The 25,344-nt window shown below is 45.4% G+C and overlaps 1 protein-coding gene and 1 long non-coding RNA gene across 2 annotated transcripts in view; one reads left to right on the top strand and one right to left on the bottom strand.

Annotated features, from left to right (window-relative positions):
• Nucleotides 1-3,329: 3,329 nt before the first annotated feature.
• LOC138487764 (uncharacterized) overlaps nucleotides 3,330-25,344 on the bottom strand; it is a 147,875-nt gene continuing 125,860 nt past the window's right edge. Inside the window, exons 2-4 of the long non-coding RNA XR_011274541.1 lie at nucleotides 12,384-12,637; nucleotides 12,088-12,247; nucleotides 3,330-11,526 (exon numbers count right to left, since the gene is read on the bottom strand). This is a non-coding gene — a long non-coding RNA (uncharacterized lncRNA). The remainder of the gene's footprint in view (nucleotides 11,527-12,087; nucleotides 12,248-12,383; nucleotides 12,638-25,344) is intronic.
• POU2AF2 (POU class 2 homeobox associating factor 2) overlaps nucleotides 14,364-25,344 on the top strand; it is a 106,164-nt gene continuing 95,183 nt past the window's right edge. The window contains exons 1-2 of the mRNA XM_069617268.1: nucleotides 14,364-14,424; nucleotides 15,732-15,841. Of these exons, the coding sequence (XP_069473369.1) occupies nucleotides 14,364-14,424; nucleotides 15,732-15,841 (171 nt within the window). The remainder of the gene's footprint in view (nucleotides 14,425-15,731; nucleotides 15,842-25,344) is intronic.

Genomic DNA, 25,344 nt, shown 5'->3' with positions numbered 1-25,344 from the left:
ATCACGTGTCTCATAACTCGACTCATTGTGTAATGTGCATACATGACAGTGCTCCATTCAAACATGTCGGCACAGACACCTCATTCAGGGATTGTTGGAAGGAGGCGTTCCCTTGCTTGCTGACACCCCTACCTGTGAAATGGCGGCACTGCGTGATTGGGTGGTGCGTGGTGGGCCCAATACCACCACCTCTGCCCCGCTGCGGTCTCGTGGTGGCTGGTGGCTGCAGTGCTGATGGTGGCTGGTGGCTGCAGTGCTGGTGGTGGCTGGTGGCTGCAGTGCTGATGGTGGCTGGTGGCTGCAGTGCTGGTGGTGGCTGGTGGCTGCAGTGCTGATGGTGGCTGGCGGCTGCAGTGCTGGTGGGGGCTGGTGGCTGCAGTGCTGATGGTGGCTGGTGGCTGCAGTGCTAGTACCCCTACCAGTCCATGAGTGAGTCACCTCTCTCCCACCCTCCTCCCAGTGTGGGCGGAGGCAATCCCATGTCAAAAACGTGCGGGCTCAGAGGAGGCTTGGGTTCATGTGTCTTGGTTATCCATGTTCTGGCGGACGAGCCATTGGCACTGCCCCGAGTCATCTCCCTGGAGAAGTGTGGGCAGCCGCTGGTGGCCTGAGCCAGTCTTTCTGCCTCACTGCCTGTTGGGAGGGCGTCAGAGAGGAGCCTTAACAGCAGCGCCGCTCCCACCGAGTCTATATATGAGGGCCCTTTAACTGATGGAGAATGTGCCACTTGACATCTCTAGAGGAGTTTTTGTGACAAAACCTTTAGATGAGTGTGAAAAAGATATGTTTCCCCTTCAACTTGAGTGGCACAAAGGTGGGCAGGAACCAATGTAACATTGATTTTATTATAGCCCTTAGGTAGTGATGTCGGTGACCTCTAACATTAACATATTTCCATCTGTGTACCATACGACCAGCATAATGCCATTTCTGTGTTCTATGCTTGCATTCGATGCCCAACTTGCAACTGTGTTCTTTTTATGGCACATAATTCCGCGCTTGCTTCTAACGCCCTCATCATGCACAGGTGCTGTGACTTCTTCCGGAATTGTTAGCCTGTTAGTACAATGTTACAGGAAGCAGTTGTCATGTGCCAGTATTAACAAGCATTTGCAATAACAACGGCATGGGCTTTTGTGTAGGCGTGGGAGCGGCCAGTTGTTTTAAGTGGGGTAAGAATTGAGTGGGGGCCTTATTTGGGGGCGTCGCTTCCATGATGAGCGTGGCCTGAAAAGTGCACAAACCATAGTAAGGTACGCAAGCAAATGTAAGCATTTATATATTTGTATCTATAGTTTGTGTAGCCATCTTTTGTAAACATAAAAATATGCTTCATATTTCTATGTTTATAAAAGATGGCAATGTACCACACTTAGGGCCTGATTCATAGCAGTCCCATAGGAAAACGTTCTGTGAATCGGGCCCTTAGATGGACTGCTGCGAACACTAATATGTTACTCTGAGATGTAAGACGTGGGATGTTATTGCTCCTAACCGTACTAAATACTCACCTTCCTGCATGCTCACCCTGAAACTCTGCACCATACGCAACCATACCTCTACCGCACCACAAACTGCATGTACTTCACAACACGCAATGTGAAACCAAACCATACATAAGCAGACCACAACACCAAATGACGGCTAGTGCCCGAAAACGCACCAATGCTCAATGAACGGTTTCTCCAAATTTAAGCTGCCAACAGCCCATCAAAGCTATCTTGCTCTTCTCCCTCTCAAACCCACTAACAAACCCCCAACCCACTCCCAGTGCAGATCCGCCAGAGTGCCAAGAGACAACGCAAGTGGAGAAAGTGCACGGTACAAGAACCTTTAACATAACATAACTAAATGACCTACCATCGAACTACCACGAGCGCATGCAATGCAATGAACAGTTGAATATGTAAAGATAAGTAAATATGGATGTCATGTAAAGATCTGTCAAACATAATTGGAATGCCTATGACTGCAATCGGATGCTCTAAAGGTAAATAGTAGTGCAAACACTGCTCACTTCACCTTTAATGCAGCATCATGATCACCATATAAGTTGGCTGAGTCTCCCCACCAACTTTGGCCATCCTGCCAGCAATCACTTATTCAGTGACAAAGAAATCACACATAATCCAATATCCAACACATACAACTGCAGCATGTAATATTACAGTACTGGACCTCAGTGCCAACATGTAAATTGACTGCAGTTGTATTCTAATGTCCTTCTCCTTTAATGCAGTATAATGTTTTCCATGTACATTCAGGCTATATGGGAAAGAGAAGATACAGGTGAGAAGTGAGTGAGGAAGGAAATAAAAGGTGGGTACCAAGTAATGCAAAGGCAGGGAGAAAAAGTGGAAGAGGAAGCAGGTGGGTGGGGGTTGGAAGAAGGATGGCGGAAAGTGGAACGAGAGGGAAAGTGGCAAAAAAAGTTTGGGAGATGGGCAGACATATTGGCATGGGGTAAGAATGGGGAGGGAGGGAAAAGAGGAGAAATTGGTACGCATTGGTAAGCACGGTACTCATATTTCCATGTTTATAAAAGATGGCTTGAAACGTACATAAGTCAATCCATCTTTTATAAAGTTCTGAGGACGGACAAAACCTGAGGTGCCTCTGTCCATTGACAAAGCTTCATAAAAGATGGGTTGAAAAGTGCCCAATTCAAGGCATCTTTTATAAAGCTTTGCCAACGGACAAAGATGCCTCGAGCGCGGTGGGGGCTAATATGCAGATTAGATCACAGAGTCCCCTGGTTCACCAAGGGTCAATGACCTGGTGAGGGGGGCACAAAGGGATCATAACTTTCTCTCGTGACCCCTCACACGTGGGGTCACAAGAGAAACTTACAGTGACTGACAGAAGTGCCATCCAGCCACAGCTTTGCTGAAACTGCAACTTGCAGTTTCAGCAATGCTGGAGCTGGATGGCACTTCTGTCAGTCACAGCTTGCCTGACATTAAAATGATGGGCGCATCTCCTATTGAGGCTATGGCCATGGTGGGATAATGTGTCCAGCCATAGCGTGGTGGGATCGGGGGGCCCCAGCTCAGCCCCACTTTTTGGAGACTGTTGGGCCCTGGCTGGCCCTGGCCCACTTAAAGCACTGGGAGAGCCACTTGCCAGGCACTGCCATAGTGGTATTAAATGACTATTGATTGAAGCAGGCACAAACTGGTGCAAGTACCTTGTCATCTAATAGCAGTGCCTGGCAAATGCCTAATACTTGTACACAAGACAACATTGTTGGCTTTGCCAATGCTTGTTTTTAACAGGACTTCAGTAAAGGACACACATAGTGCTTATAAATGAAGTGGCTGAAGGCAGACTGGGTTTAGGCATTTTTATTACACTCGCATAAGGTTTACAACTCCAATTTAAAGTTATATAATCTCAAAAGACTGCTTTCAAAAACACACTGGTGGGCACTTTGAGTGCAAAGTTTAATGGTAAGACTTGATTAAAGCAAGCTCGAAGAGTTCCCATGAGGAGGTGTTTTAGGCGGGGAGGGGCAAGAACTGGGTGGGAATGGCTATATGGATTAGCATGGCCATGGGCAGTCAATGGGTGGGCAAATAAGCAAACAACAGCTACAGGCTGTGTGTCCCTCCTCATATGCCATTCGCCCCTATCTGTACTCTGATGGTATAGTTTCGGCTTATAGGTGGAGCAAGCAGCGCCTAATAGCGCTGAGTCCTACGGTATAAACCAGCATCCCAAGCAACTGGTTGGCTGCTCTGCCACACTCCTACTCGGCTTCCCCTTGTGCACTGCTCCTAACGTTCCCATCACGTCTCTTACTTCACTTACCCTGCTCGTCATGGAAATGGAAAAGGTACTTCTTGCAGGTCTTTTTCTAATGTCTAATGCTGCAATCTTGACTGCAGTTTTTCTTTGGGGAAAATGACCCATTAACACCAAGGACGTTTTTCACGGGTGCTAGTGCCAATAATGTGTAGAGTGGTAGGCTCTACCGAGTGTTAATGGTCTGACACTTGTGTTTAAGGCAAACGCTTCACTCGCCTTGTCAACTCGTCTGGCCAGTCCTTACCACCTGGTATGGCCCACAACTCCAGGAATCATTGTCTAAATCTGTAACAAAGTATTAAACAGAAAAACAAACTGAGAAAGCACATTGACTGATACTGACATCTTCCATTCTTATAGACCAGTGTTTATTTTCTTTTTTTCTCCACATGGCAAATCATTTCTGAGCCATCAACTTATACGTAAGGTTCCTGTCCTCAGTTCTTTCTTTCCATGGTAAATTTGTTCAGCTTAGTGTCCCTGCAGCTCACTTCATGCCACCTGTTGTTTTGTCTTTCTTTGTGTAGCAACTTGTATAGCCCAGGTCAGTTTGTGGTTGCGCTCAACGCGCGGTGGGAGCGCGGGCTAGACAGGTCGCAAAAACAAAAAGCAAATCACTGGAAACAAAAAGTCTTCCCAAAAATCCTGAACCGTCTAATAGCGCCCTGATGTGCAGGCCACAAGTTATAACTCGTCATCGCCAGAGATAAATGTAACCTATTGTCCGGGGGGAGTTTACGGCGCACAAAAGGACACAAGGGAAGACTAAAGCTTAAATATACAACTGTATAGATGTATATTGTGTTTAGGTCAGGCGGGGAAAATCCTTCAGAATTAATAAACGTAAACAAACTGTACATGCATAATAGTGCGCGTCTCCATTGTCAAGGTATGTGCAGGCCTATTGTTGCATAGTACACAGTCTGTGTGTGCTCTCTTTGCAGCAGCCCTTTTCCGTCTGTTTGCTGGTGGTTTCTGGCCTACAGGAGGTTCCTATTGACGTGCGTAAACAGATTAGAAGGATCCAATCCAGTGATCGCTTCTCAACTGACCTCCTGATGTATCGTCAACGAATCGCGTGTCCCACGCATAACGTAGCAGACAGGAATCGTGGCGTACAATAGGCACTGGATAACCCCGAGCCTTGGGTAAATCCCCTTAAAACAACGTATTCCTTTGCATTGATCTTACTTACCTATCAAGCCTGCCTTTGACAGCAGTGTTTCATTGTTTCTGATCGATCGCTGGCAGGGGCTTAATCTGTCGCCATTTTGTAGGAAACTTACTTTCATGGGTTCTAATTCCCTTTGTTGCGAACAACTGCAAAATAATGCAGTATTTATCATTACATACTGACAGTTCAGGCATGGCAGTGGCCACTGCTTGACACTGCCTACAAATAATAATAATAATAGCAATAATTGTTTTTTTTATATAGCACTACATACCACAAATTCCAGTTTCAGTGAGCTTAGTAACAGGTGTTGCTCGTTACCTTCTTTATTGAGCCCTTGTCTCAGTAGAGTAACTTTGCAAAATGTTGGGGGGACATGAAATTTAAATAAAAGGGGCCCCCTACCAAATGAAGGGGGCAAAATAGTGTGCCACAAACGTTGGGGTGGAGCAACACCCTTACCTTCCGCTAAATGTTCGGCCATGCCTGGTCTGAGAAGCAGATCCTTCCTCACCAAAGTACAGCCACGTAGAACAAGCAACAAGGGAGATGGCTTGCAGAAGATGCTGGCTGTGGAAGCGAGGCCTATTCTGATATATAACATGGTGCACTCGATTTAAACAGAATTAACACCACCAAACTCAAGAGCATTCGTTTTTCTGAAAAGACCCTTGTGCAGTTGGGCAATACGTTCCTTTTATTTGCTCTGTTGAATGCCTGGGCCCAGTTAATCACAAACAAGTGCAAATAATTTTAAAGAAAAGTAAGGAGGACACACTTTTTAGTTTTGGACTATTAGGCGATGGTAATGCACAACTATATGCTAAAACTTATTGCATTGGAGCACAGCTAGGAGGGAGATGGCATGTGAGGAGAGGAACATAGTATGTGGGTTTTGTTTGGGTATTTACCCATCCATTGATGACCCATGACCATGTTAATCCCCATGTCCGTTCCTACCCACTACCTTCTCCTCCCCAAGCAAAACACACCCTCTTGGGGTCTCCTCGAGCTAGCCCTATGAAACAATAATAGCAAACTTTAGCCTGCCAGTGTGATTTCTAAGCAGCACGCAGAGCCAATGCCTTAATTATAGCTGCAAATGCATTATTGATGGAATAAAAATGGCATAATCAAGCGCTTCTTCAGCCACTTGTTTATGTCTGTTCTTGGAATTGAAGTCATGTACAAAAGAATAATTGCCAAAGCCAACAGTTTTGGCTTCTGTATAGTAATAGATAGGCATTTGCCAGGCACTGCTCTCATAGTCACAGGTATTCACAGCATGTTCCGGCTGTTGTCTTCTTATGTCCAGGCAGTACCATTATGGCAGTGTGTTGGCATGCCTATATCATGTCTACACAGAAATCACAACTGCTGGTTAGTGACGCTTTGCAGTATGCCACAGCATTCGCAAAACCTTGGTCCAGCATGTTATCAAAATTTAAAACAAAAAGAAAAACAAAAAAAAACTATAATACTTCATAATAGAATGTCAAACTGGACCCCTTGGAATATCCTTCACTTTAATTGTGCATGTCAACGCGCATGTAACAAATCAATCAACAACACGCATAAAGGGGAAAAAAGAAATCAGACATGTTTGTGATTCTAGAGCACGTATTGCTGTGTACAGATCACCGGCCATACGATGTTGGATAAAGGCTCTGCTAGTTAATGCACTTGTAACCAGTGCTTGTATTCAATGAGGTTTATGCAGTGAACAATGCATCAGGGAGCTGATGTGTGTGCATGTTTGTTAACTATGGTGATAGACAGACTAGCTCGTGTTTTCAGAATGTGTTTATAGCTTCTTTAAGAGGAGAACAGAAATGAACTCCTCCTCAGGGCCAGGACACTATACTTGCAGTCCTCAAGGGCCTCCGTGTGTAAGGGGCCGCTATTGTCACTACAAGCATAAGATGTATTTATTTTTCCATTTATGAAGCGCACTAAAGCCAAGGGCATCAAGGCGCGGCTACACAGCATGTTATACACAAGAGGAATCACGTGGGAAGATTCACCAGCAGAGGTTCTGTAGTCCTATGGCTGGGGACAGCAACGTTTCACTTTCCTAATGCCCGGAGAAATGTTTGCACTGGCCCTGTCCCTCATCTATTTGTGTATGTATTTGTTTAATTCACAAATGGCTATGTCTGGATCTGTGACATTCACTCTGTGCTTAACTGATGGGAGACCAGCCCTGCGCAATAGACAGGCTCTAGGTTCACAAACTGCGGCAGTCCCGTCCTCCTTATAATCGATCACAAACCTGCTGCTTAGTTATGCATTGGCTTTTAACACCAATATGCCTGCAGGTGTGGAATTCTACTGATGATCGCAGGTTCCCATTCTGCACAAATATGGGCCCTGTTAAGCCTTTCCCAGCTTCAATGTGAGGGTGGTCGGGAGCATCTGTACAGGGGTGTGCGTGCGGCACCTGGGCACTGGCCTTCCCCAGCTTCAATGTGAGGGTGGTCGGGAACATCTGTACAGTGGTGTGCATGCGGCACCTGGGCACTGGCCTTCCCCAGCTTCAATGTGAGGGTGGTCGGGAACATCTGTACAGTGGTGTGCATGCGGCACCTGGGCACTGGCCTTCCCGAGCTTCAATGTGAGGGTGGTCGGGTACATCTGTGCAGTGCTGTGCATGCGGCACCTGGGCACTGGCCTTTCCCAGATTCAATGTGAGGGTGGTCGGGAACATCTGTACAGTAATGCGCATGCGGCACCTGGGCACTGGCCTTCCCCAGCTTCAATGTGAGGGTGGTCGGGAACATCTGTGCAGTGGTGTGCATGTGGCACCTGGGCACTGGCCTTCCCCAGCTACAATGTAAGAGTAGTCAGGAACATCTGTACAGTGGTGTGCGTGCGGCACCTGGGCACTGGCCTTTCCCAGCTTCAATGTCAGGGTGGTCGGGTACATCTGTACAGTGGTGCGCATGCGGCACCTGGGCACTGGCCTTTCCCAGCTACAATGTAAGAGTAGCCGGGAACATCTGTACAGTGGTGCGCATGCAGCACCTGGGCACTGGCCTTTCCCAGCTACAATGTAAGAGTAGTCGGGAACATCTGTACAGTGGTGCGCATGCGGCACCTGGGCACTGGCCTTTCCCAGCTACAATGTAAGAGTAGCCGGGAACATCTGTACAGTGATGCGCATGCGGCACCTGGGCACTGCCCTTTCCCAGCTTCAATGTCAGAGTAGTCAGGAACATCTGTACAGTGGTGCGCATGCGGCACCTGGGCACTGGCCTTTCCCAGCTACAATGTAAGAGTAGTCAGGAACATCTGTACAGTGGTGCGCATGCGGCACCTGGGCACTGGCCTTTCCCAGCTACAATGTAAGAGTAGCCGGGAACATTCTGTACAGTGATGCACATGCGGCACCTGGGCACTGCCCTTTCCCAGCTTCAATGTCAGAGTAGTCGGGAACATCTGTACAGTGGTGCGCATGCGGCACCTGGGCACTGGCCTTTCCCAGCTTCAATGTAAGGTAGTCTCGAACATCTGTATAGTGATGTGCATGGGAGCCAGAGAAGAATGACAAACAAACATGATCAACGCCAGCTGTTTTGGCTGGGCTTTTGTGTGTGCCTGGGCTACGCATTTGCCAGGCGCTGCCATATTGGTACTAGATGGCAATAGCTGAAAATGGTGTGTGTACCTGGGCATGTGAGGCCAGTGCATGGACAATGGCCACCTACTACCTATCTACAAGTCAAAACTGCTGCCTCAGCTAATGATAGTTGTATTTGCACTTCATTCAGAAATGAGCAGGTCACTTTATTCTCAAAGGTGCCAGGGGCTGACGCGCAAATGATGCCCATGTATAGATTAGTATGGGCAGCGGGCTCCAGACACTCATCTAGTGCAAGCTCCCATCACCCACGTGCTGCTGGCACCACATTTTACAGCAACGGCCCCATACAGGTCCTGTTACTGAAACATCTGAGGAAAAATGGTATTTACATTCAAGTTTGAGGGAAAGAAGAATTGAAGTGGGACCGCAGGCGTTCTGTTCCGCATTAAACAAAAAAAAGCATGACAGGGTCAGGAAAGCCCCTTTCATGTGATGCACCTCCCCCCCCCCCCGCACCTGTTCCACTCAGGCACAGAAAGTTGCCTTTGCTTGCAGTCCCTCTTAAAGGGAATCACACATTTGTATACACAGTGCACCTTAAAATGAGCAGACACGCCCTCTTACCCGTGCAAACGTGCATTGGCGGAACAGAGGACAGTTGACTGTGTGCATTTTCGATGCACACATTCACGTGCCCTTCATGCTTAGGTTATATCAGTTCTTTGGCGCAAGTGCCTCAGCTGCAGGACACCCTTAGCCATCTTATGGTGACAGGAGCTGAATGCAGAGCAGAGTTCATGGCAGAAGAAAATCAATCATCTAGAAATCCAGAAACAAGATCACAAGGCGGGCGCATGCATGCATGACCTGTGAGCACAGGCATGTTGGCGCTCAGAGGTCCTAGGAGAAGGAGCCCAGCGGAAGCCCTCTTGGGACTGGTGGAGAATGAGTGGGACAGGAGCAGGGGACACATTAGAGACAATGCTGGAGCTGCCTTGAATGAGTAAGCACATAATAGCTGAGAGAAGCGGGGAAAGTGCAATTGCACTGAGAGAATATCTTGGAGTTTTGGGACCTGAACCCGAGTTCCAGCAAGCACTCTAAATAAAAAGGTCACATTCTTGACCTGATCTCCTTCTACCTCACACATCCTCACCACTCTTGGGACCTCCGCTCCCCAATAAAAATCACTTTAATGGGACCCAGCGTGACCCAAACTCAATGTTGTCAAATGCAAGGTGATGTTTGGTTCTATGTATAGCTTCCTAAGTGTTGAAATAAGTGATTTCATATTAATAATGCTCTTTTGAGAATCTACAATTAGGTTGGGCAGGCATTTCGAAGGTGTACATACGTTTGAAGAATGTAACCTGATTTTATGTAAACATTGGAACTTTTTTACTTGACACGGGTAGAATTTATCAGTGGCAAAACACTCGTCTTGGAAGCAAGACAACGCAGAGCAACACAGGTCTGCTCTTAACATCATAACAGGCGTATTTGTAAAGTGCACGTTCAACCCTGAAGGGGCTGTTAGGCTAATAACAGATGTTTATTGTTACCCATCTTAATGGTAATTATTGTATCGACCTCAGGCGGACCTGCTGGGATTTGAACCTGTGACCATGTGGTCAAACACACAAAGGCACCTGTAGTTTTGCATTAGTCCACTGAGCCACAGACCCAGCTTGGAAACTGCTTTGGTATTAAGCAAGTTCTAAATAACCAATTATAAATATAAAGCAAGGAGATGGAGCGAAAGAGAAGGGTCTGTTTAGGCGGGAACAAGGGAAACATTGTTACAGCTTATGCAAACCTTTTTCTGCAACACAGGTTGTTGTGGACTTTTTTTAAAAACTACATCCTTTCACAGTATTCAAACCAACACACCATGGAGCCGATTCACGGAATAGTTGCCCGGTTCAAAGTGAATTTGCACTGCTGAAAAGTGACTTTACACTGCTGACACAAACCCTGATTCATGGAACCGTGCAAAGTGTATTTTTGCAGTGCAAAGTCCGGGCAAAGTCAGTACAAAGTTATTTTTGCAGTACAAAATGACTTTACCCGGTCTTTGCACTTTACCCGGTCTTTGCTTGGAACATATTCTCCACCTTATCCCATTTCCACTGTTTTGATGACCTAATGGACAGAAAAACATGCAAGGTGAGAACCTTCAAAATAGCACATTTCTGCCTCAAGCATGCCATTTACTTATCCATAATTAGAATCATTATTATATCTGCTTTTAATAATGCAGATATAATAGATAGAAAATGCTGTGCTATCAGACCACTTTGCTAGCTGGTCCGATAGCACAGCGAGTGGTGTGCTTGTTGTGACATCTCTGCAGAGCCTGCTGACACAGGTTTGAATCCCAGCAGGGCCAAACTCAGCCTTTCATCTTTCCGAGGTCTATAAATGAGCACCACACACCTGGGTAATAATAAGCAGCGCTCAGATGCCTGGGGGTTCGTAGCGCTATATAAATGCTAAATTATTATTAACAGCTTTTAGCCCAGTAGCCCTGGTTCTATGGAACTGATCATTGCAGGTTAGGAGTTCCATTCATTACTGAAAAGCTCCATGGATGCCAAATTGTAAGAAGAAGAAGACCTGTTGTATGAGAAGACAAGCCCGTGGTTGGATATCCTGAAACAATTTCTCTGGGTTGCTAGAAAGGTATAAAGATGTACACATGGAAATAAAGAGGGGCCCAATCCAGATGCAGGTGGATTAAGAGTGGAACTCCTGGACAAGTTATTCTGATTCTGTGATTTCACCAGGCTGAGATTCTTTTGTGTTGAAATGTTGTCTCTGGTTGCTACATAAAGTCCTCAAAGGCAACAAGTCCTTTGACATGGTTTAAAAAGGCTGGAAGGAAAACTTGACTGCGTAGAGACCGCTTGCATTTGCTTGGAACATATTCTCCACCTTATCCCATTTCCACTGTTTTGATGACCTAATGGACAGAAAAACATGCAAGGTGAGAACCTTCAAAATAGCACATTTCTGCCTCAAACAGAAGCATCAAAATCCATAGTAGATTAAAATAGTGCACAGAGTTTCAGCGCATGCGCCATATTGACAGCCATTTTGTTTCACTCATCTCTTTTGGTTTACACAAGCATTTCAATGGTTCCTTAAATGTATGCATTGATATAAGGCTGTGCACTAGTTGGCTAATTTTCTAATGGAACAGTTACTTCAATTGAGGAAATAGTCTAGTAGATTCATGGTTGTTGTCACTGATGTTTTCAAATAGAACTTTTAATATGTTTCTCTCCTACTTAATAGGTGCTCAGATGATTGAAAGGCAAGGTGTTTGCTATGGAACTCATTAGCAGAACCTTACTTAAGTCATGGAAACTGTGCACAATGTGGCCAATTGCAACATGTGCATTTTCTTGGATGTCTTCACCAGGCATTCCCAAAATATATACTCACAAGACGCCTCAGAGAAATGCTATCCCTCAGAGCAAGCTAGAAACTGGCCATGGGAGTCCCCCTCCTCCTATGTTACCTGAGTCAAGTAGTGCAGGGTGTACATAGCTTCGCGCGGCAGGAAGGTGATCTGGAAGAGGCTGCACTCACAATGAGGCGCTTGCTGGGTTGCAAAGCAACATCGGCGGTGCCGCTGGCTGTCGCTTTGCCCTACTCCATGCTGCCGACAGATCCTGCATCTGAAAGTGAAAGATTAGACAATGATTTGCAAGAGAGCCCGGTTTTGCAGCAGGTGAAATAACAGTCCCGTCCTCCCCACCGCACTCCCTGTGACCCGCGCACACTTTGATTTCAATAAAGACAGTATCTCGCTACCTCTTTATTAATAGCTCAGCTGTGTGTGCACCACAGAACACCACTACAATAGGCAGTGTGAGGAGGAGAATCGCACTGCGCGCCAAGGAAAAGCTTCTTTGCAGCCCTGCTATTCCACATATCTGATCGGAATTTTTTTTCCCATCCACTGTGAGAAGTGATTTCTTGTATAAAACAAGACACTGCAGCCTGAGAAGAATGCGTTTTGATTTCAAGGCGTGCTGCTGTTATAATGGGGTCATTTGAGACGCAAGCTGTGGAAAGGGAATATTCAAAAACATAATCCAGTTATTACATTTGAAAACAGTTAATATTACAATGTAAATAATTTCAATATACACATGTAGATGTTGCAACTCTTATGCATTCTATCCAGTAACAAAACAGAAACATAACAAAACCATGAAAAAGACAATAAATTTACATTAGCTATTTTACAAATGATTACACTCACATGCTTCAATGTATCATTTTATTTGGAAGATGCATGGTATCTTTCCCATTCAAAGATGGCCAGTAGTTTTAGCTTGTTTCCAGAGAGCTTCCTTAAAGACAGTCATCCAAGATGGCTACATCCATGGAGGAGCTCAGAGCTCAAAGAGTTCCCTAGATGAGCAGGAATGGGTGGTATGAGTCGTATGTATTACCATGGCTAGGGGCAGGGAATGGGAGGGATCAATAACCAAACAATACCGAATACACTTTGTATCCCTCCTCAAATGTCATTAAATCTGTGCCTCTTGTCAGAAGCCCTTATCCCTATGTATACATTATTTAGTATGTGAATACACTAGTTTGGGCTATTATAGGTGTTGCAAGTGACACATAAAACCAATCACAACAATTGTTACCAAATGTTCCAGGAAAATGTACTGCAGTTATTTTGGCATATTACAAAAACTGGCGCACATATCTTTTTTCATGGAAATAACATGAGTACAAAATTTGACCTAGTGTAAAAAACCTTATTTGCGTGCATTCGTGCCCCGTTGCAAAGTTTGCCCAAGTGCTAATATGCAATGGTATTAGCACGAGGGCAGACTTTGCCTAGTTGAAAAAATGCATTGAAAACAAATGTTTTAGCCCAAGAGAAGTTTCACCCAAATACTTATACCGTGAACATTTTTATTTGCACTGGTGCAAAGTTTCAGTAATCTGGCCCAAATGTGCTGGCAGGTAGATCAAGCAGTTGATCGCAGAACATATCACAGCATTTCACAACAGCTTTCTTGGACAGTTTGGCTTGCACCATTCATTCATTCATTCATTCTTGGACAGCTCTGTTTGGCTTGCACCATTCATTCATTCATTCATTCATTCATTCATTCATTCATTCATTCATTCATTCATTCTGTCTGTCATTTGCTATAGTGCCTCTCACCATAATTATGGTCCCAACACTCTTCATAATAGACTACAGGGCAAGTGCATGGTACTGGCACACGGGAGGCTGTCACAAAAGAGATGCCCTTTGCAGGAACTCTGCAAAGGGAGTTACATTTCTTTGGCATTTACTATTGATATGCCCAGCTGTCCGCCCAAGATTGATCATCACTCCGAATTGTTAAAGGACTCAGGTATTGCAACATTAAGAAAGATACATGTCATGTCACTTGCAAGCTTGATATTTGTAACTACAATGTGAGATGTGAATGAAAATAAATTGTTATTAAAGAAGGGTAACTTAGTAAAGTGTTATGAGTTGGTGGGTGCAAAGACATATTTGTTTTATAATTGCCCAAGTTCGTATTGGATTGCTTGGACTGGAATGAATTGGCATATGATTGCTATATTGGTGTGTATAATGTGATAACTTGATTTAAGAAGGTGAATGTGCTTCCACGTGGTTTATTTTCAAACTAAAATTGATGGTTAAATAAAACAATAAAAATCAAATTTGAAGCTGGGGAGAATTAAAGCTGTACTGTTGCAGAGTTGTTTACCCTATATACATATTCCTGAATGCAAACTATGTGCAGAATGGCCTTTTGCCTTCGGACACCTTCTGCTCCAGCAAAGGTGCTGGTGCAAGAGGTGCACTGTAGGCGTGGTATAACATGCATGATCTCTGGGTGTGGTGACCCCAGACTACACAGCGGCCTCGCATAAGTAAAGAAGCACATTCAGGGGCAGCCTGCCAACACCACACCAAATGGAGGCTCTGGGTGTGTGTAGGTGCATCATTTGACATCTGGGTCTGTGACTGTTGCCCTCATTACAACCTTGGCGGAGGACCATGGTGCTATTAGCACCATGGTCCATGCAGCTAAGGTTGCAATTCCGCCATGGTGGATGGCGGAATTACCGCCCCATTCCAAGGTGAGTGGGGCGGTAATTCCCCATTCACCAATGGCCCCTTCCCCATTCCCATTTTTGCCCCATAGGGCATAATGGGAATGGGGAAAGGCGATAATTACGGCACCGTAAATTACGGTGCCGTAATTATCGCCAAGGTCCCTTTGCAGCATGGCTTTTAACGGCTGCAAAAAGCAGCCGTTAAACGCCATCCCGCAAAGGGAACCTTGTAATCAGGCGTTAAGGGTGCCGTAAACCCCTTAACGCCTGAGTCGGAATGAGGGCCTGTGTATCACAGTCATTTGGGGAACTTACTTCCCATATTTAGCTTATCTTTGACTCAAAGCATTCTTGAAAAGTACTGGCGGTTCAGCACACATACTCAAATACAAATGGCACGGTTGTACGTCTGGAAATGACGCGCCCTACAAGTCACTGCGCACCAACACATAAAGCATAGCTGAGTACCGCTGGCGGCAGTGGTACTGCATCACATATTAAGGTAATAGTGTGACCGTTGCACGACCTCCACATTTGGATCTCCTGCGCCACTGCAGTGCGGGAATGCCAATTTTGCTACGTGGCTAATTTGCATGACGGTTCAGTCATCCAAATTAGCCATGATCACTATCCACCAGGTTAGCAGATCCCAAACAAAAGGGATTTCCTGGTGTTCTGCTTGCACAGCCAAACTAATGACATCTTTAGGATGGTCATGATTTCGGCGGTGTTACACCACTCAAGCATCCCGAACACAGTGCGGTGATATGGGTACTCCACACAATAAGGTGCTGGAAAACAATGCTTTGCCAGATCCCTATTTTACAGGGCTATGGGAAACAGAAGGATTGGATGATATATGCCGGACTATGTAGACCTCTGAGCCAGACCGAGAACAGACCTTGGATCTGTAGAGCCCTTCCTATGTAAGGTCTTACTTTACCTCCAGAGTGTCCTAGGACTATTCCCAGCCGCTGGTCCTCTGTGACATCAAAGCACACTTCCAGGAGCTGAGAAATTACACATCATGATACCTGTGTTTCTTCTTTTTAGTCCCTGCAGACTACAGCAAACGAGTGTACCAAGGAGTCCGAGTGAAACACACTGTGAAAGATCTCCTGGCAGAAAAGAGATCCAGGCAGACGACGGGATCCCGGTTTAATGTAGGTCATCCCTGTTGATAGTATTTCATTGTCCCATTAATGTGTACTTTGTTGAAATGAATGCTATAGGAAATACCCCCATAACTGAACAAGTTGCTGCTTACTCCGACTGTTATCAGGCATGTGTAGTGTACTCGCCTGCCTTTGTTATGGTCCTGCAGCACCATGGGCTGTCTTGGAGTGCAGACTTGCCCTAATCTGGTATCTTCAGAGCACAGTGGAGCGACATCACATTATGCACTGCATGTCATGCATTTACTGCAGACTCTTAAGCATTATCAGTAAATGCAATCTTTGGTTGCAGTCATCAGTCGCTGCATGATCCCTTTCACAAGGCGAAGGCGATCCGCCGGGGCAGCAGAAATAGTGCGGGGGGCATGTGAATGGTTTGGGGGTTCACTATGTCAGTTGCTAATTCTGGATGAGTGCTCAGCAGAGTGAGGTAGGACGCTCTAGCATGCTATGTCTCGGGAGGATAGCTCTGTGGCAACGTGCTCACCTTGGAAGCAGGGGCGTTGCTAGGCGGGGGCTACGGGGGCTATAGCCCCTGATCTTTTGGTTGTAGCCCCGGATAGAATCTCAGGAGCTACAGCCAAAAGACTAGCTAGCCCCCAGTCCCAACAGTTCCGACATCAGTTTAGCCCCGGGTCTTTTCCAGAGCTAGCAACTCCCCTGCTTGGAAGCAAGACGACACGCAGCACCACAGGTTCGATCCCTGGGTCCGCGCTTAGAAAAACCTGGGTATTAAGCGCGTTATAAATAACTTATCATATGTACAGTAGGTGAATGATGGGGTGGTGGCCATCAAGGCTTCTTTTGATTGTTGAAGTGCGGTTTTAATTGATGTTCCATCGAATACACCAGCTACAAAATGCAATCAAAGCAAAGTAATGGTGTCACTGGTTTTAAATACCATCAACTTACTGACATAAAGATCATCACCCATCTGACATATCCTGCTGCATCTTGAAGCAATGTGACCCCTGTAAGAAGCACGCCACCACCAGGGCGGGCAAGAAGCTCGAGTCACCACTTGATTTCGTGATTTATCTGCAAACGGAGGCCCAGAAGTGGTAATCAGCCTGGTGGACGTGCTTTCGGCAGGTGTTTGCAGATCTTGGCAGTGCCTCGGGCAGACATCTGCCAGCTTAGGGATGACAGGTTGTGTGCCCCTTGCTAGGCCTTTTAGAGCCAATGGGATTCCCCCAACTGTGTGTTTGAGGGAGGGTATCCTTAGGCAATGTCCTCACAAGATTGACTGCTTGAATAATTCTGCTTCAAACTTCTGAGGGTCTTCTTCTGACAAATACCCTTTTTACATAAAATGGCACCTTCTGTTCCAAGGGGGTAACCTTGCTTGCTGTCCTGCAGAGAGTAAGGCCCATTACGAACCGGATGTCGTCGACTGCGCTGGGCAGATTTGATCACGTAAACCTGCAGATGTATTATGACCGAATGGAGAGCGGTCGGGCAAGAGCCAGAGGGGTTACTGTCTCCTCCCCCTCCTTCGCTAGTGAAGAAGAGGAACCTTTATAGGGGTGGGCTTCACATGGACCCCTCCGACCCTGTGACTTAGTTTCCGAGAGTCGGCCAAGCATCCTCGAGCTGTTCGGACCCTTTTTCGGTTCCGCCTGGCAGAGTTGGAGTAGATTCATGACTAAACTCAGGACTGTGCTGAGTAAGTACACATGGAGAAGACTTCTATTTTTATGCGTAGTAAAAGAGGGTCTTCCCCCCATGATTGTGTACACAGCAAAAAAGTAAGAAAACCTCGCGCAATTCTTTATTTAAGATTTTCATAAAAGAATCTGGTAAAATGCAGAAGGGTTTTGCATGCAACATTTCATAGATAACGCCTCACTTTCCAGTGACACTGGGTTTTCTTGAGACCTACGTTGTAAAATCGTTTAATAATATCTAACTTTCTTGTGAATTCTTCTTCCTTTGCCAATATCTCCAATACAACTTTTCTCTGCCTCACACACACCATAGATGTCAACATCAAAATCTTTATAGGAACCTAAATCCCGACATGGAAGAAAGACTTGGCTGTCCTGCGCAAGTCATATATATGCTACATTTCCTCTCATCCCTCTTGGCTGGTTTATTCCCATCATTTCAATTCATGTGGCATAATGTAGTTTCATCTAATGTGGAACCCCCTTAAAAAGCCGAAACTCACATTGGTCAACGTTTTCAGTCCACAACTGCGGGTGGACAGCAATGCAATCTTACTTTGATGTGGCCCCAATTTCCCCATTATAGATTTTGCTTGACAGTTTGGGACAGTTGCCTTCTGCGTTGCACCATTCGATGAAAAGTTCTGAATTTATTTTAGTTGGTTTGATTTCTGCCAACTAGCTTAAAGCTCCTCTGACTCCAAGGCAATCCACTTTGGGGCCACTGGAGTGTTAGGAGCAGGCGAGCAACCCTGCAGATAAGGGGTGTATTAGACACTTTTGCTCCCTAAAAATAGGAAAACACTACCAAAAAAGAAATACAGGGAGTAAAAATACTCCTGATAAATATAGGAAACAGAAATATAGGAGCCTGTTCACTGCTTTCACCCAGATAGTTCCACATGTATGTTCCGATCAGTACTACACGTAGAGCCACAGGATGCAGATTTACTGTTATTGCTGCCTGATCCGAAGAGGTAAAAATGCAGCTGTTTACCTGCATGAATAATTAGGTGCAAAGAAATATTTATTACAAAACATTTCTGTTTTAGAATAAAATAATATTTTTACTCGCTTATAAAATGCTCCTCTTACCATGATTAAATCGATTCCGAAAATGACTGAGGGAGAAAAAAAACGAAAGTTATTTGTTCGGTTTTTCATCCCGTGGTCATTTCAGATAACCCGCTGCCACCCCCTTCACTTACCGTCCGGTGTCACACTTGGCTGTGTGCCGCCGACTCGCTGTGTCCCTGCGATGCCTGTTCCCTTCACTTCCATGATTGGGAACCGGCGCTGCAGGGTCCTCTTTAGTATTTGTTCTTAAACTTTATTTCTCTGGAAGTAGTGCCACCCCCTCAACTCCCGGAGCAATTACAGGGAACAAGGGTGAGGGGGACACCCCTGCAACCCCCGCTCTCCTTGTTCACTGTAATAGCACCGAATGGGAGACTGGCTCAAAATTTTCGGCCATACCAAATTTGAGCAAATCTCCCATTTGTTGTTTGTTTCGATTTATTGTAGGGATTCCGTTTGGAACAACACTTAACTGTCTTTCCTTCCTAAAAATAATATCACTCCCAACTTAACAAAAAAGGGTATACACAGTCATTGGGTCTCATTACAATCCAGTACAAATGCCAGAAAGATTGCAGGTAACACTGGCAGCAGCATTTTTACTGGACTGGGGGCTTCTGTTCTACGGCAGGCCCCTACCATGAAAGAAATGGCAGAATCACTGGCACCGGTAGTACCGGTGCCGATCATGGGACTCCATGCTATGGGAATTTACCGTAATTTCTGTCGCCTGTAATATCCTGGTAATACGGGATATCAGGCAACGCAGATGGCAGAGGCAGTTTCCCGATATCCCATCATGGGACTCCATGCAATGGGAATTTACCGTCATTTCTGTCACCCGTAATATCCTAGTAATACTGGGATATCAGGCAGCGCAGATGGCAGAGGCAGTTTCCCGATATCCCATCATGAGACTCCATGCAATGGGAATTTACCGTCATTTCTGTCGCCCGTAATATCCTGGTAATACCGGGATATCAGGCAGCGCAGATGGCAGAGGCAGTTTCCCGATATCCCATCATGAGACTCCATGCAATGGGAATTTACCGTCATTTCTGTCGCCCGTAATATCCTGGTAATACCGGGATATCAGGCAGCGCAGATGGCAGAGGCAGTTTCCCGATATCCCATCATGGGACTCCATGCAATGGGAACTTACCGTCATTTCTGTCGCCCGTAATATCCTGGTAATACCGGGATATCAGGCAGCGCAGATGGCAGAGGCAGTTTCCCGATATCCCATCATGGGACTCCATGCAATGGGAACTTACCGTCATTTCTGTCACCCGTAATATCCTAGTAATACTGGGATATCAGGCAGCAGAGATGGTAGGGGCAGTTTCCAGATATCCCTCCGGAATTACCAGCAGGATACCGGGAAACTTGTCTCAAACTGGGAATACTGCATACTACTGGTGGTGATATAAAACTCTAAACAGTATTCCCCAAAATGCAGATGCATCTTACTACTGTTGATAGATCTGTGTAACTGACAACTGACTCTTGAAGAAATGGCCAACCATTGACCAGAACTGGTGGTCTTACTTGTTGAGTGAGTTTATGCCATGTCAGACAGGAAAAAAAATTACATTTTACAGAAATGTATTTCACGTAGTCCAGAATGTTTTTATAGCACATCATCTTTACTTAAATCATATTTACATACATGTGTATTGTTTCAATCCTAAGAAACAACCCTTACACCTGCAACAACCCAGTGTAAGATAAGCCTGCTGACAAGTGTTTCTATGACAGCTTTGAACTCTTGCACACATATGTTAAATTGCACTCTGTAGGCATGCACATACATATCCCTCATTAGCACACCGTCTTGACATACACACACCCTGGAATGGCTACATTTGCAGGTGTACTACCACGTTACAGGTCCATAGGATAAAACACATGTATGTAAGCTTGAGCCAAACGCACATCTCTGTTATTAAGGGGTAAGCCATTCTGTGACTTTGAGTTCCCACTTGTTTTTCCGGCGTAGGTCTGACTCCATCAAAAAGCCGTATATACCTTCCACTTTGTTGATTAATTCTGTATAAGTGCATTTTTTTAATGAATTCACAACGTATTATTTGATGAACTCGCAACCGTATTAAAAGTACGTATGCGAATTTAGGTCTAACTTCAGACCAGTAATTCATTTTTTAGGGCTCGTTCCATTCACCCAGTTTTCTCTTTCTCTTTCTCCTGTTCTGATTTTTGTCACGTTTCCTGGTCTTCCCCCTGTGCTTTATTCTTGAAGGTGTTCACCCACCAGCAGGACTCAATCTCCAAACTGTGGCAAAAGCACCTCCAATTTTTGATTACAGCTGTTATGTGCCAGCTGATGAAAGGCACATGGCTTTGTGGGTGACTAGGCACTGTTTGTTTCTAAGATATGATCTATTTAGATTGGATGTACCTGACCTGGTGAAGAACCCATTTTGTGATACTTAAATTCTATTTAATGATTGATACAACCCTTGCATGGCTATAGGTAACTAGCTGCTCCCCTCTACCACAATGAATGTTTCCCCTCTGGGCCTTGACACTGTCTCCTCTGCATGCATGTGGACCTAGTTTCTACCAAAACAGTACAAAGGTCCTTTTCGGAGCTCAGACCTCCCTTTTTAGGCTTGACTGGAGTGAGATTTTCTCAATGTAAGAGCTAATTAATCGATATTCAAAGAGGAAACCATGCGTAACCAGTGCATACTTCTGAAAACACTGTTACTGCAGTGTGCAGTTGGTAAGAAGAAGTGGAACTGTCTAAGGGCCTAATTCATGGCATTGTTTGCGGGGAGATTCGGGACTTTGCAAACAAAACTCTTTGTCGATTGATTGGAACCGATATTGGGGGTCTTTTACGGACTTTGCTGGGACTTTGTGCAGATATGTTACGTCTCTGCCAGCAGTTGAGTGCCTTGCACGAGACTCCTCGCAGAGTGTGGGCCAGGCCTGCGCCTAGCTATAAATGGGGGGCGGAACATGCATATTACCCAGCCTCCAAGCCGAATGGAGAAGAACAAGGCATTACGTGGGGGTGTTGAAGGATCATTGAAGGCCAATACAGTATGTTCGTAGGCAGGAACCCGATCTGTGCGCTTTGCACGTCTGTGTTGAATTGGGGAGTTATGCTGCGTTGCTATGGTCAAACGGCTGTGTAAGCCTACTAATACACAGTATGGATAAACTTTAATGAGATGATGATCTGCAAATCGCAAATAACTATTAATTTTCAATACTCAACAAGTCTTGATGAACAATTCTTAAGTCCAAATATAGTGAGGTTTATTGGCACTCTTGATCAGCCAGGTGTTGAAGGATGGCCGTGTGAAAAAAAGCAGTTCTGCAAGAAACTAACCGTACTCATGGATATGACCGCGCAACATCAGGTTGGGGAAATCACCACGAAAATCTCCCGATCACACCGCCATGTGAAAGCAGGCGCAAGGCCCCAATCGTAGAGGAATCACCACGCAAATGTAAGGTCTGATCAGGAATGTAGGGGTCTGTGAACACAGTGGGGGTTCTGAACGCACTTAGAGGTGCCCGTATGCAGTGTAGCGGGGTGCAGCCACGGTTTACGAGGGTCGGCATGCAGATTTACTGGGGAATTACTTGAGTTAAGGAAAATGGCACGTATGTTGTCGGAGTGCTTTGTACAGTTGCAGAGGACCACAGATAGACCTGCTAGGGTGCTAGCTTGCTTGCAGGGGAACCCTACGCAGCATTCCCAGGATGCATGTATCTGTGGCCAAGGAGCTCGCAACGCTGGTATTTGTAGCTGGGATCGCTTTGCGTGCAGGTGTGTCATGGGCATTCCGGCTGCTACTTTACGGGGGTTGGTGCCCGGTTACCTCAGGGTTCGGCGCCGCGCGGTATAAATAAAGAAACTAAACTAAATTACTTGCACATAGGGATACGTTGCAGGCAGAATTCCATGAATACATTGAACGCGCACAAGTGCCTCATGCGCGAAGGGACGCACAAAGTCCTTCTCGAAGCATGAACTTTGTGGGGTCAATGCGCACTTTTCTATGAATCAGGCTCTAAGTTGGGGAAGGATTGGTTGAATGGTGTTTTTCACTGCATGTTTTGTTTACCTGTTACCAGGTATATTGTGTTTTCACATGTGTGCTGCACGACATTCTGTATCTATAATATTTGTATATGTTTGCCAAGATGTGTGTGCTACCTACATGACGGCATGTGTTTTATGGCTGATTGTTTCATTGCAGAATATTTAAATTAATATATGTTTATTATTTTCAATTATAAATTGAAGGTGTGTTTATTTGAAATGAATATTCTGCACTGAAAGATGCGTGTGATGAATATTCTTCAATGAAATCACTGGATGCCGCCGACGTAACATTGATAAAAAGGCATAGAAAAAAAATATTCCTTCCACTGTTGGCCCAAGTCTTTTTTCTATTATATTAGTTGTGTTCACTGTGTTAAGCACTCATTTCGACATATTGCGGGGCCCTGTCAAGTAATTATTGGGTATGCAGGGTCTATCTAAATACATATTTCGGCACATTATAAGTTCCCTGGTCCAGATAAAATGCCGGTAATTCCATCACCGGCATTTTTCCCGTACCGGGGAAACATACGTTTGCTGGTAAGGGCAGTGATCTACCAGCAGGCCTGACCTGCCAGGAGTTCAGGCCCCTACCGGCAAATAAATGCTGGAATCACTGGCACTGGTTTTACTGGTCCCAGCAATTCCGGCAATCCCATTCCATGGAGTCCTATTGGACTCCATGGAATGGGAATTTACTGGTGTCTCCACCACCTGTAATATTCCGGTAATACTGGAATATCCAGCAGTGGAGACTGTAAGGCAGTTTTGCCAGTTTCCCACCAGAATTACACACAGGATACCGGCAAAACTGCAATCAGGGCCAATTGTTAGTGAGTTTTGAGATTGTGATGATGAGACCTTCTCAAAACACAATGGAAAGACACTAATATTACTTTCACACTCCGCACACTCATGGCTAGTACTTCTAAAAGTCCCAAAAATATATGACCAACAGTAGACAATGTTAATAGATGCAGAAAGAACTCTTCCTCCTAGCACGGTGGATATACATATTTTTTCTGTGTCTATTAGTGTTGAAAATGTGCTAAACTGTTGTTGGCTGCAGGCATCAGCATCACTGGTTGATGAAATGGAATAGAAACATTGCATCCCAAAAGTGGGAGCTTTTTCCTGCAAGCAATGCTCAATGGAGGAAGTCTAGAAGGTAAGAGGAGAGGCGGGACATTTTGGAAACCCCTCAAAGCTACTAATAACTTGGGATTGATGGAGGGATCTCCCCGTAGGGACCCGGCTAGGTGACAAGGGCATTGGTGGGAGGAGCAGAAGACAATCACTCCATCATTAGTGTCAAAGGATTTATCCGATTTTAACAGATCAGCCGGTCAGATAGCACAACGAGCTAAGTGCTCGTTTCTGACATCTGTGTGCAGCCTGCTGATGCAGGTTCGAATCCCGGCAGGGCCAACTCAACCTTTCATCCTTCCGAGGTTGATAAATTGAGTACCACACAAAGCCATGCTTTGGGATAATAATATCACTTGTTACCTCAGCTCTCAGATGCCTGCGGGCTGGTAGCGTTATATAAAAGTAGATATTATTATTATCGAGTATCCCTTTGATAGTTCTTTGCTCGAGGCCTCTTTATTGTTCGTTATTCCCCATTATTCCATGGCTACGGTTTTTCTTTCAGTTCCACTTCTGTTTTCAGACCCATTTGCACCCCCTCTCACTTCTTAGATCACCTCTTGATCTCTTTCCCGTCAACCCAAATTCGACGCCAGCATCATCCAAGTGGGTTCGGGCCACCTCCTGTATATTTTCCCCGGTGCAGTCCACTTTTCTGCTAACAGAGAAGGAGTTTGCTATTTTGTTTGAATATTCTCACTGGTTTCAGCTGTTTTGCCCCCATGCCCCACCAGTATTACCCCTTCCCACCCAGTGGTCACAATGTGCTCACCCATAACCCCCCATGTGGCAGGGCATGCGAAGTTAAGCTCATCTTGAGTTTATATGCACATGTTATTACGTCATATAGAGACCATAGACAAGAAAGCCCAGATGTCTCATGGCATGACACATGACATGTTAACATGGCAAAGAGATGTCACATATGCCCATACCCTATAGATGCGCTACTCATTAGAGAGGGCTATCCCAGCGTTGCTTTATAATTAGCTGGTGATATCCGCTATTGGCAGGTTGCATAATAACATGGCAACTGCATCATTAATTAATAATTTGAAGTATTTTCCCTCTCCTTGGTAAGTGTCCTTAGTAGGGATTTAAGTGGACCCGGGCAAGCCCCCCAAAACTGTCCTTGAGCTGGAGCCCTGAGTCCTCCAGGAGTGGCACACACCATGATTTTAGTATGATAGGCGGTGTGAAAGACATATGTGCAGGGACACAAGTAGCACACAGCATGATTTTAGTGTGTAGGTGCCAAGCAATAAATATGTGCATGGAAGCCATTGCCTATCGGGAGTCAGCTGCTGGACAACTAGCAGGTGCCTTCCAAGGGGTAACTCTCCCCAAATGTGCATATTTGACCGAGAGTTTGGCATCACTTCACTGGTAGGGTGTTATCAATGAAACAGAGAGAAAGGCCAGTGTGCATTATGTACCCCGAAAGACTGTAGGCTTGAATCATTCTCACAGATATGGCATGAATACACATGTGTTTCATTCTTATGTTCCCAATA

Source organism: Ambystoma mexicanum, chromosome 9, assembly GCF_040938575.1.
Source record: "Ambystoma mexicanum isolate Mex_15411 chromosome 9, UKY_AmexF1_1, whole genome shotgun sequence".
Taxonomy (NCBI): Eukaryota; Metazoa; Chordata; class Amphibia; order Caudata; family Ambystomatidae; genus Ambystoma; species Ambystoma mexicanum.
Note: the sequence above shows the minus strand (reverse complement) of the source record. Positions and strands in the feature narration are given on the sequence as shown.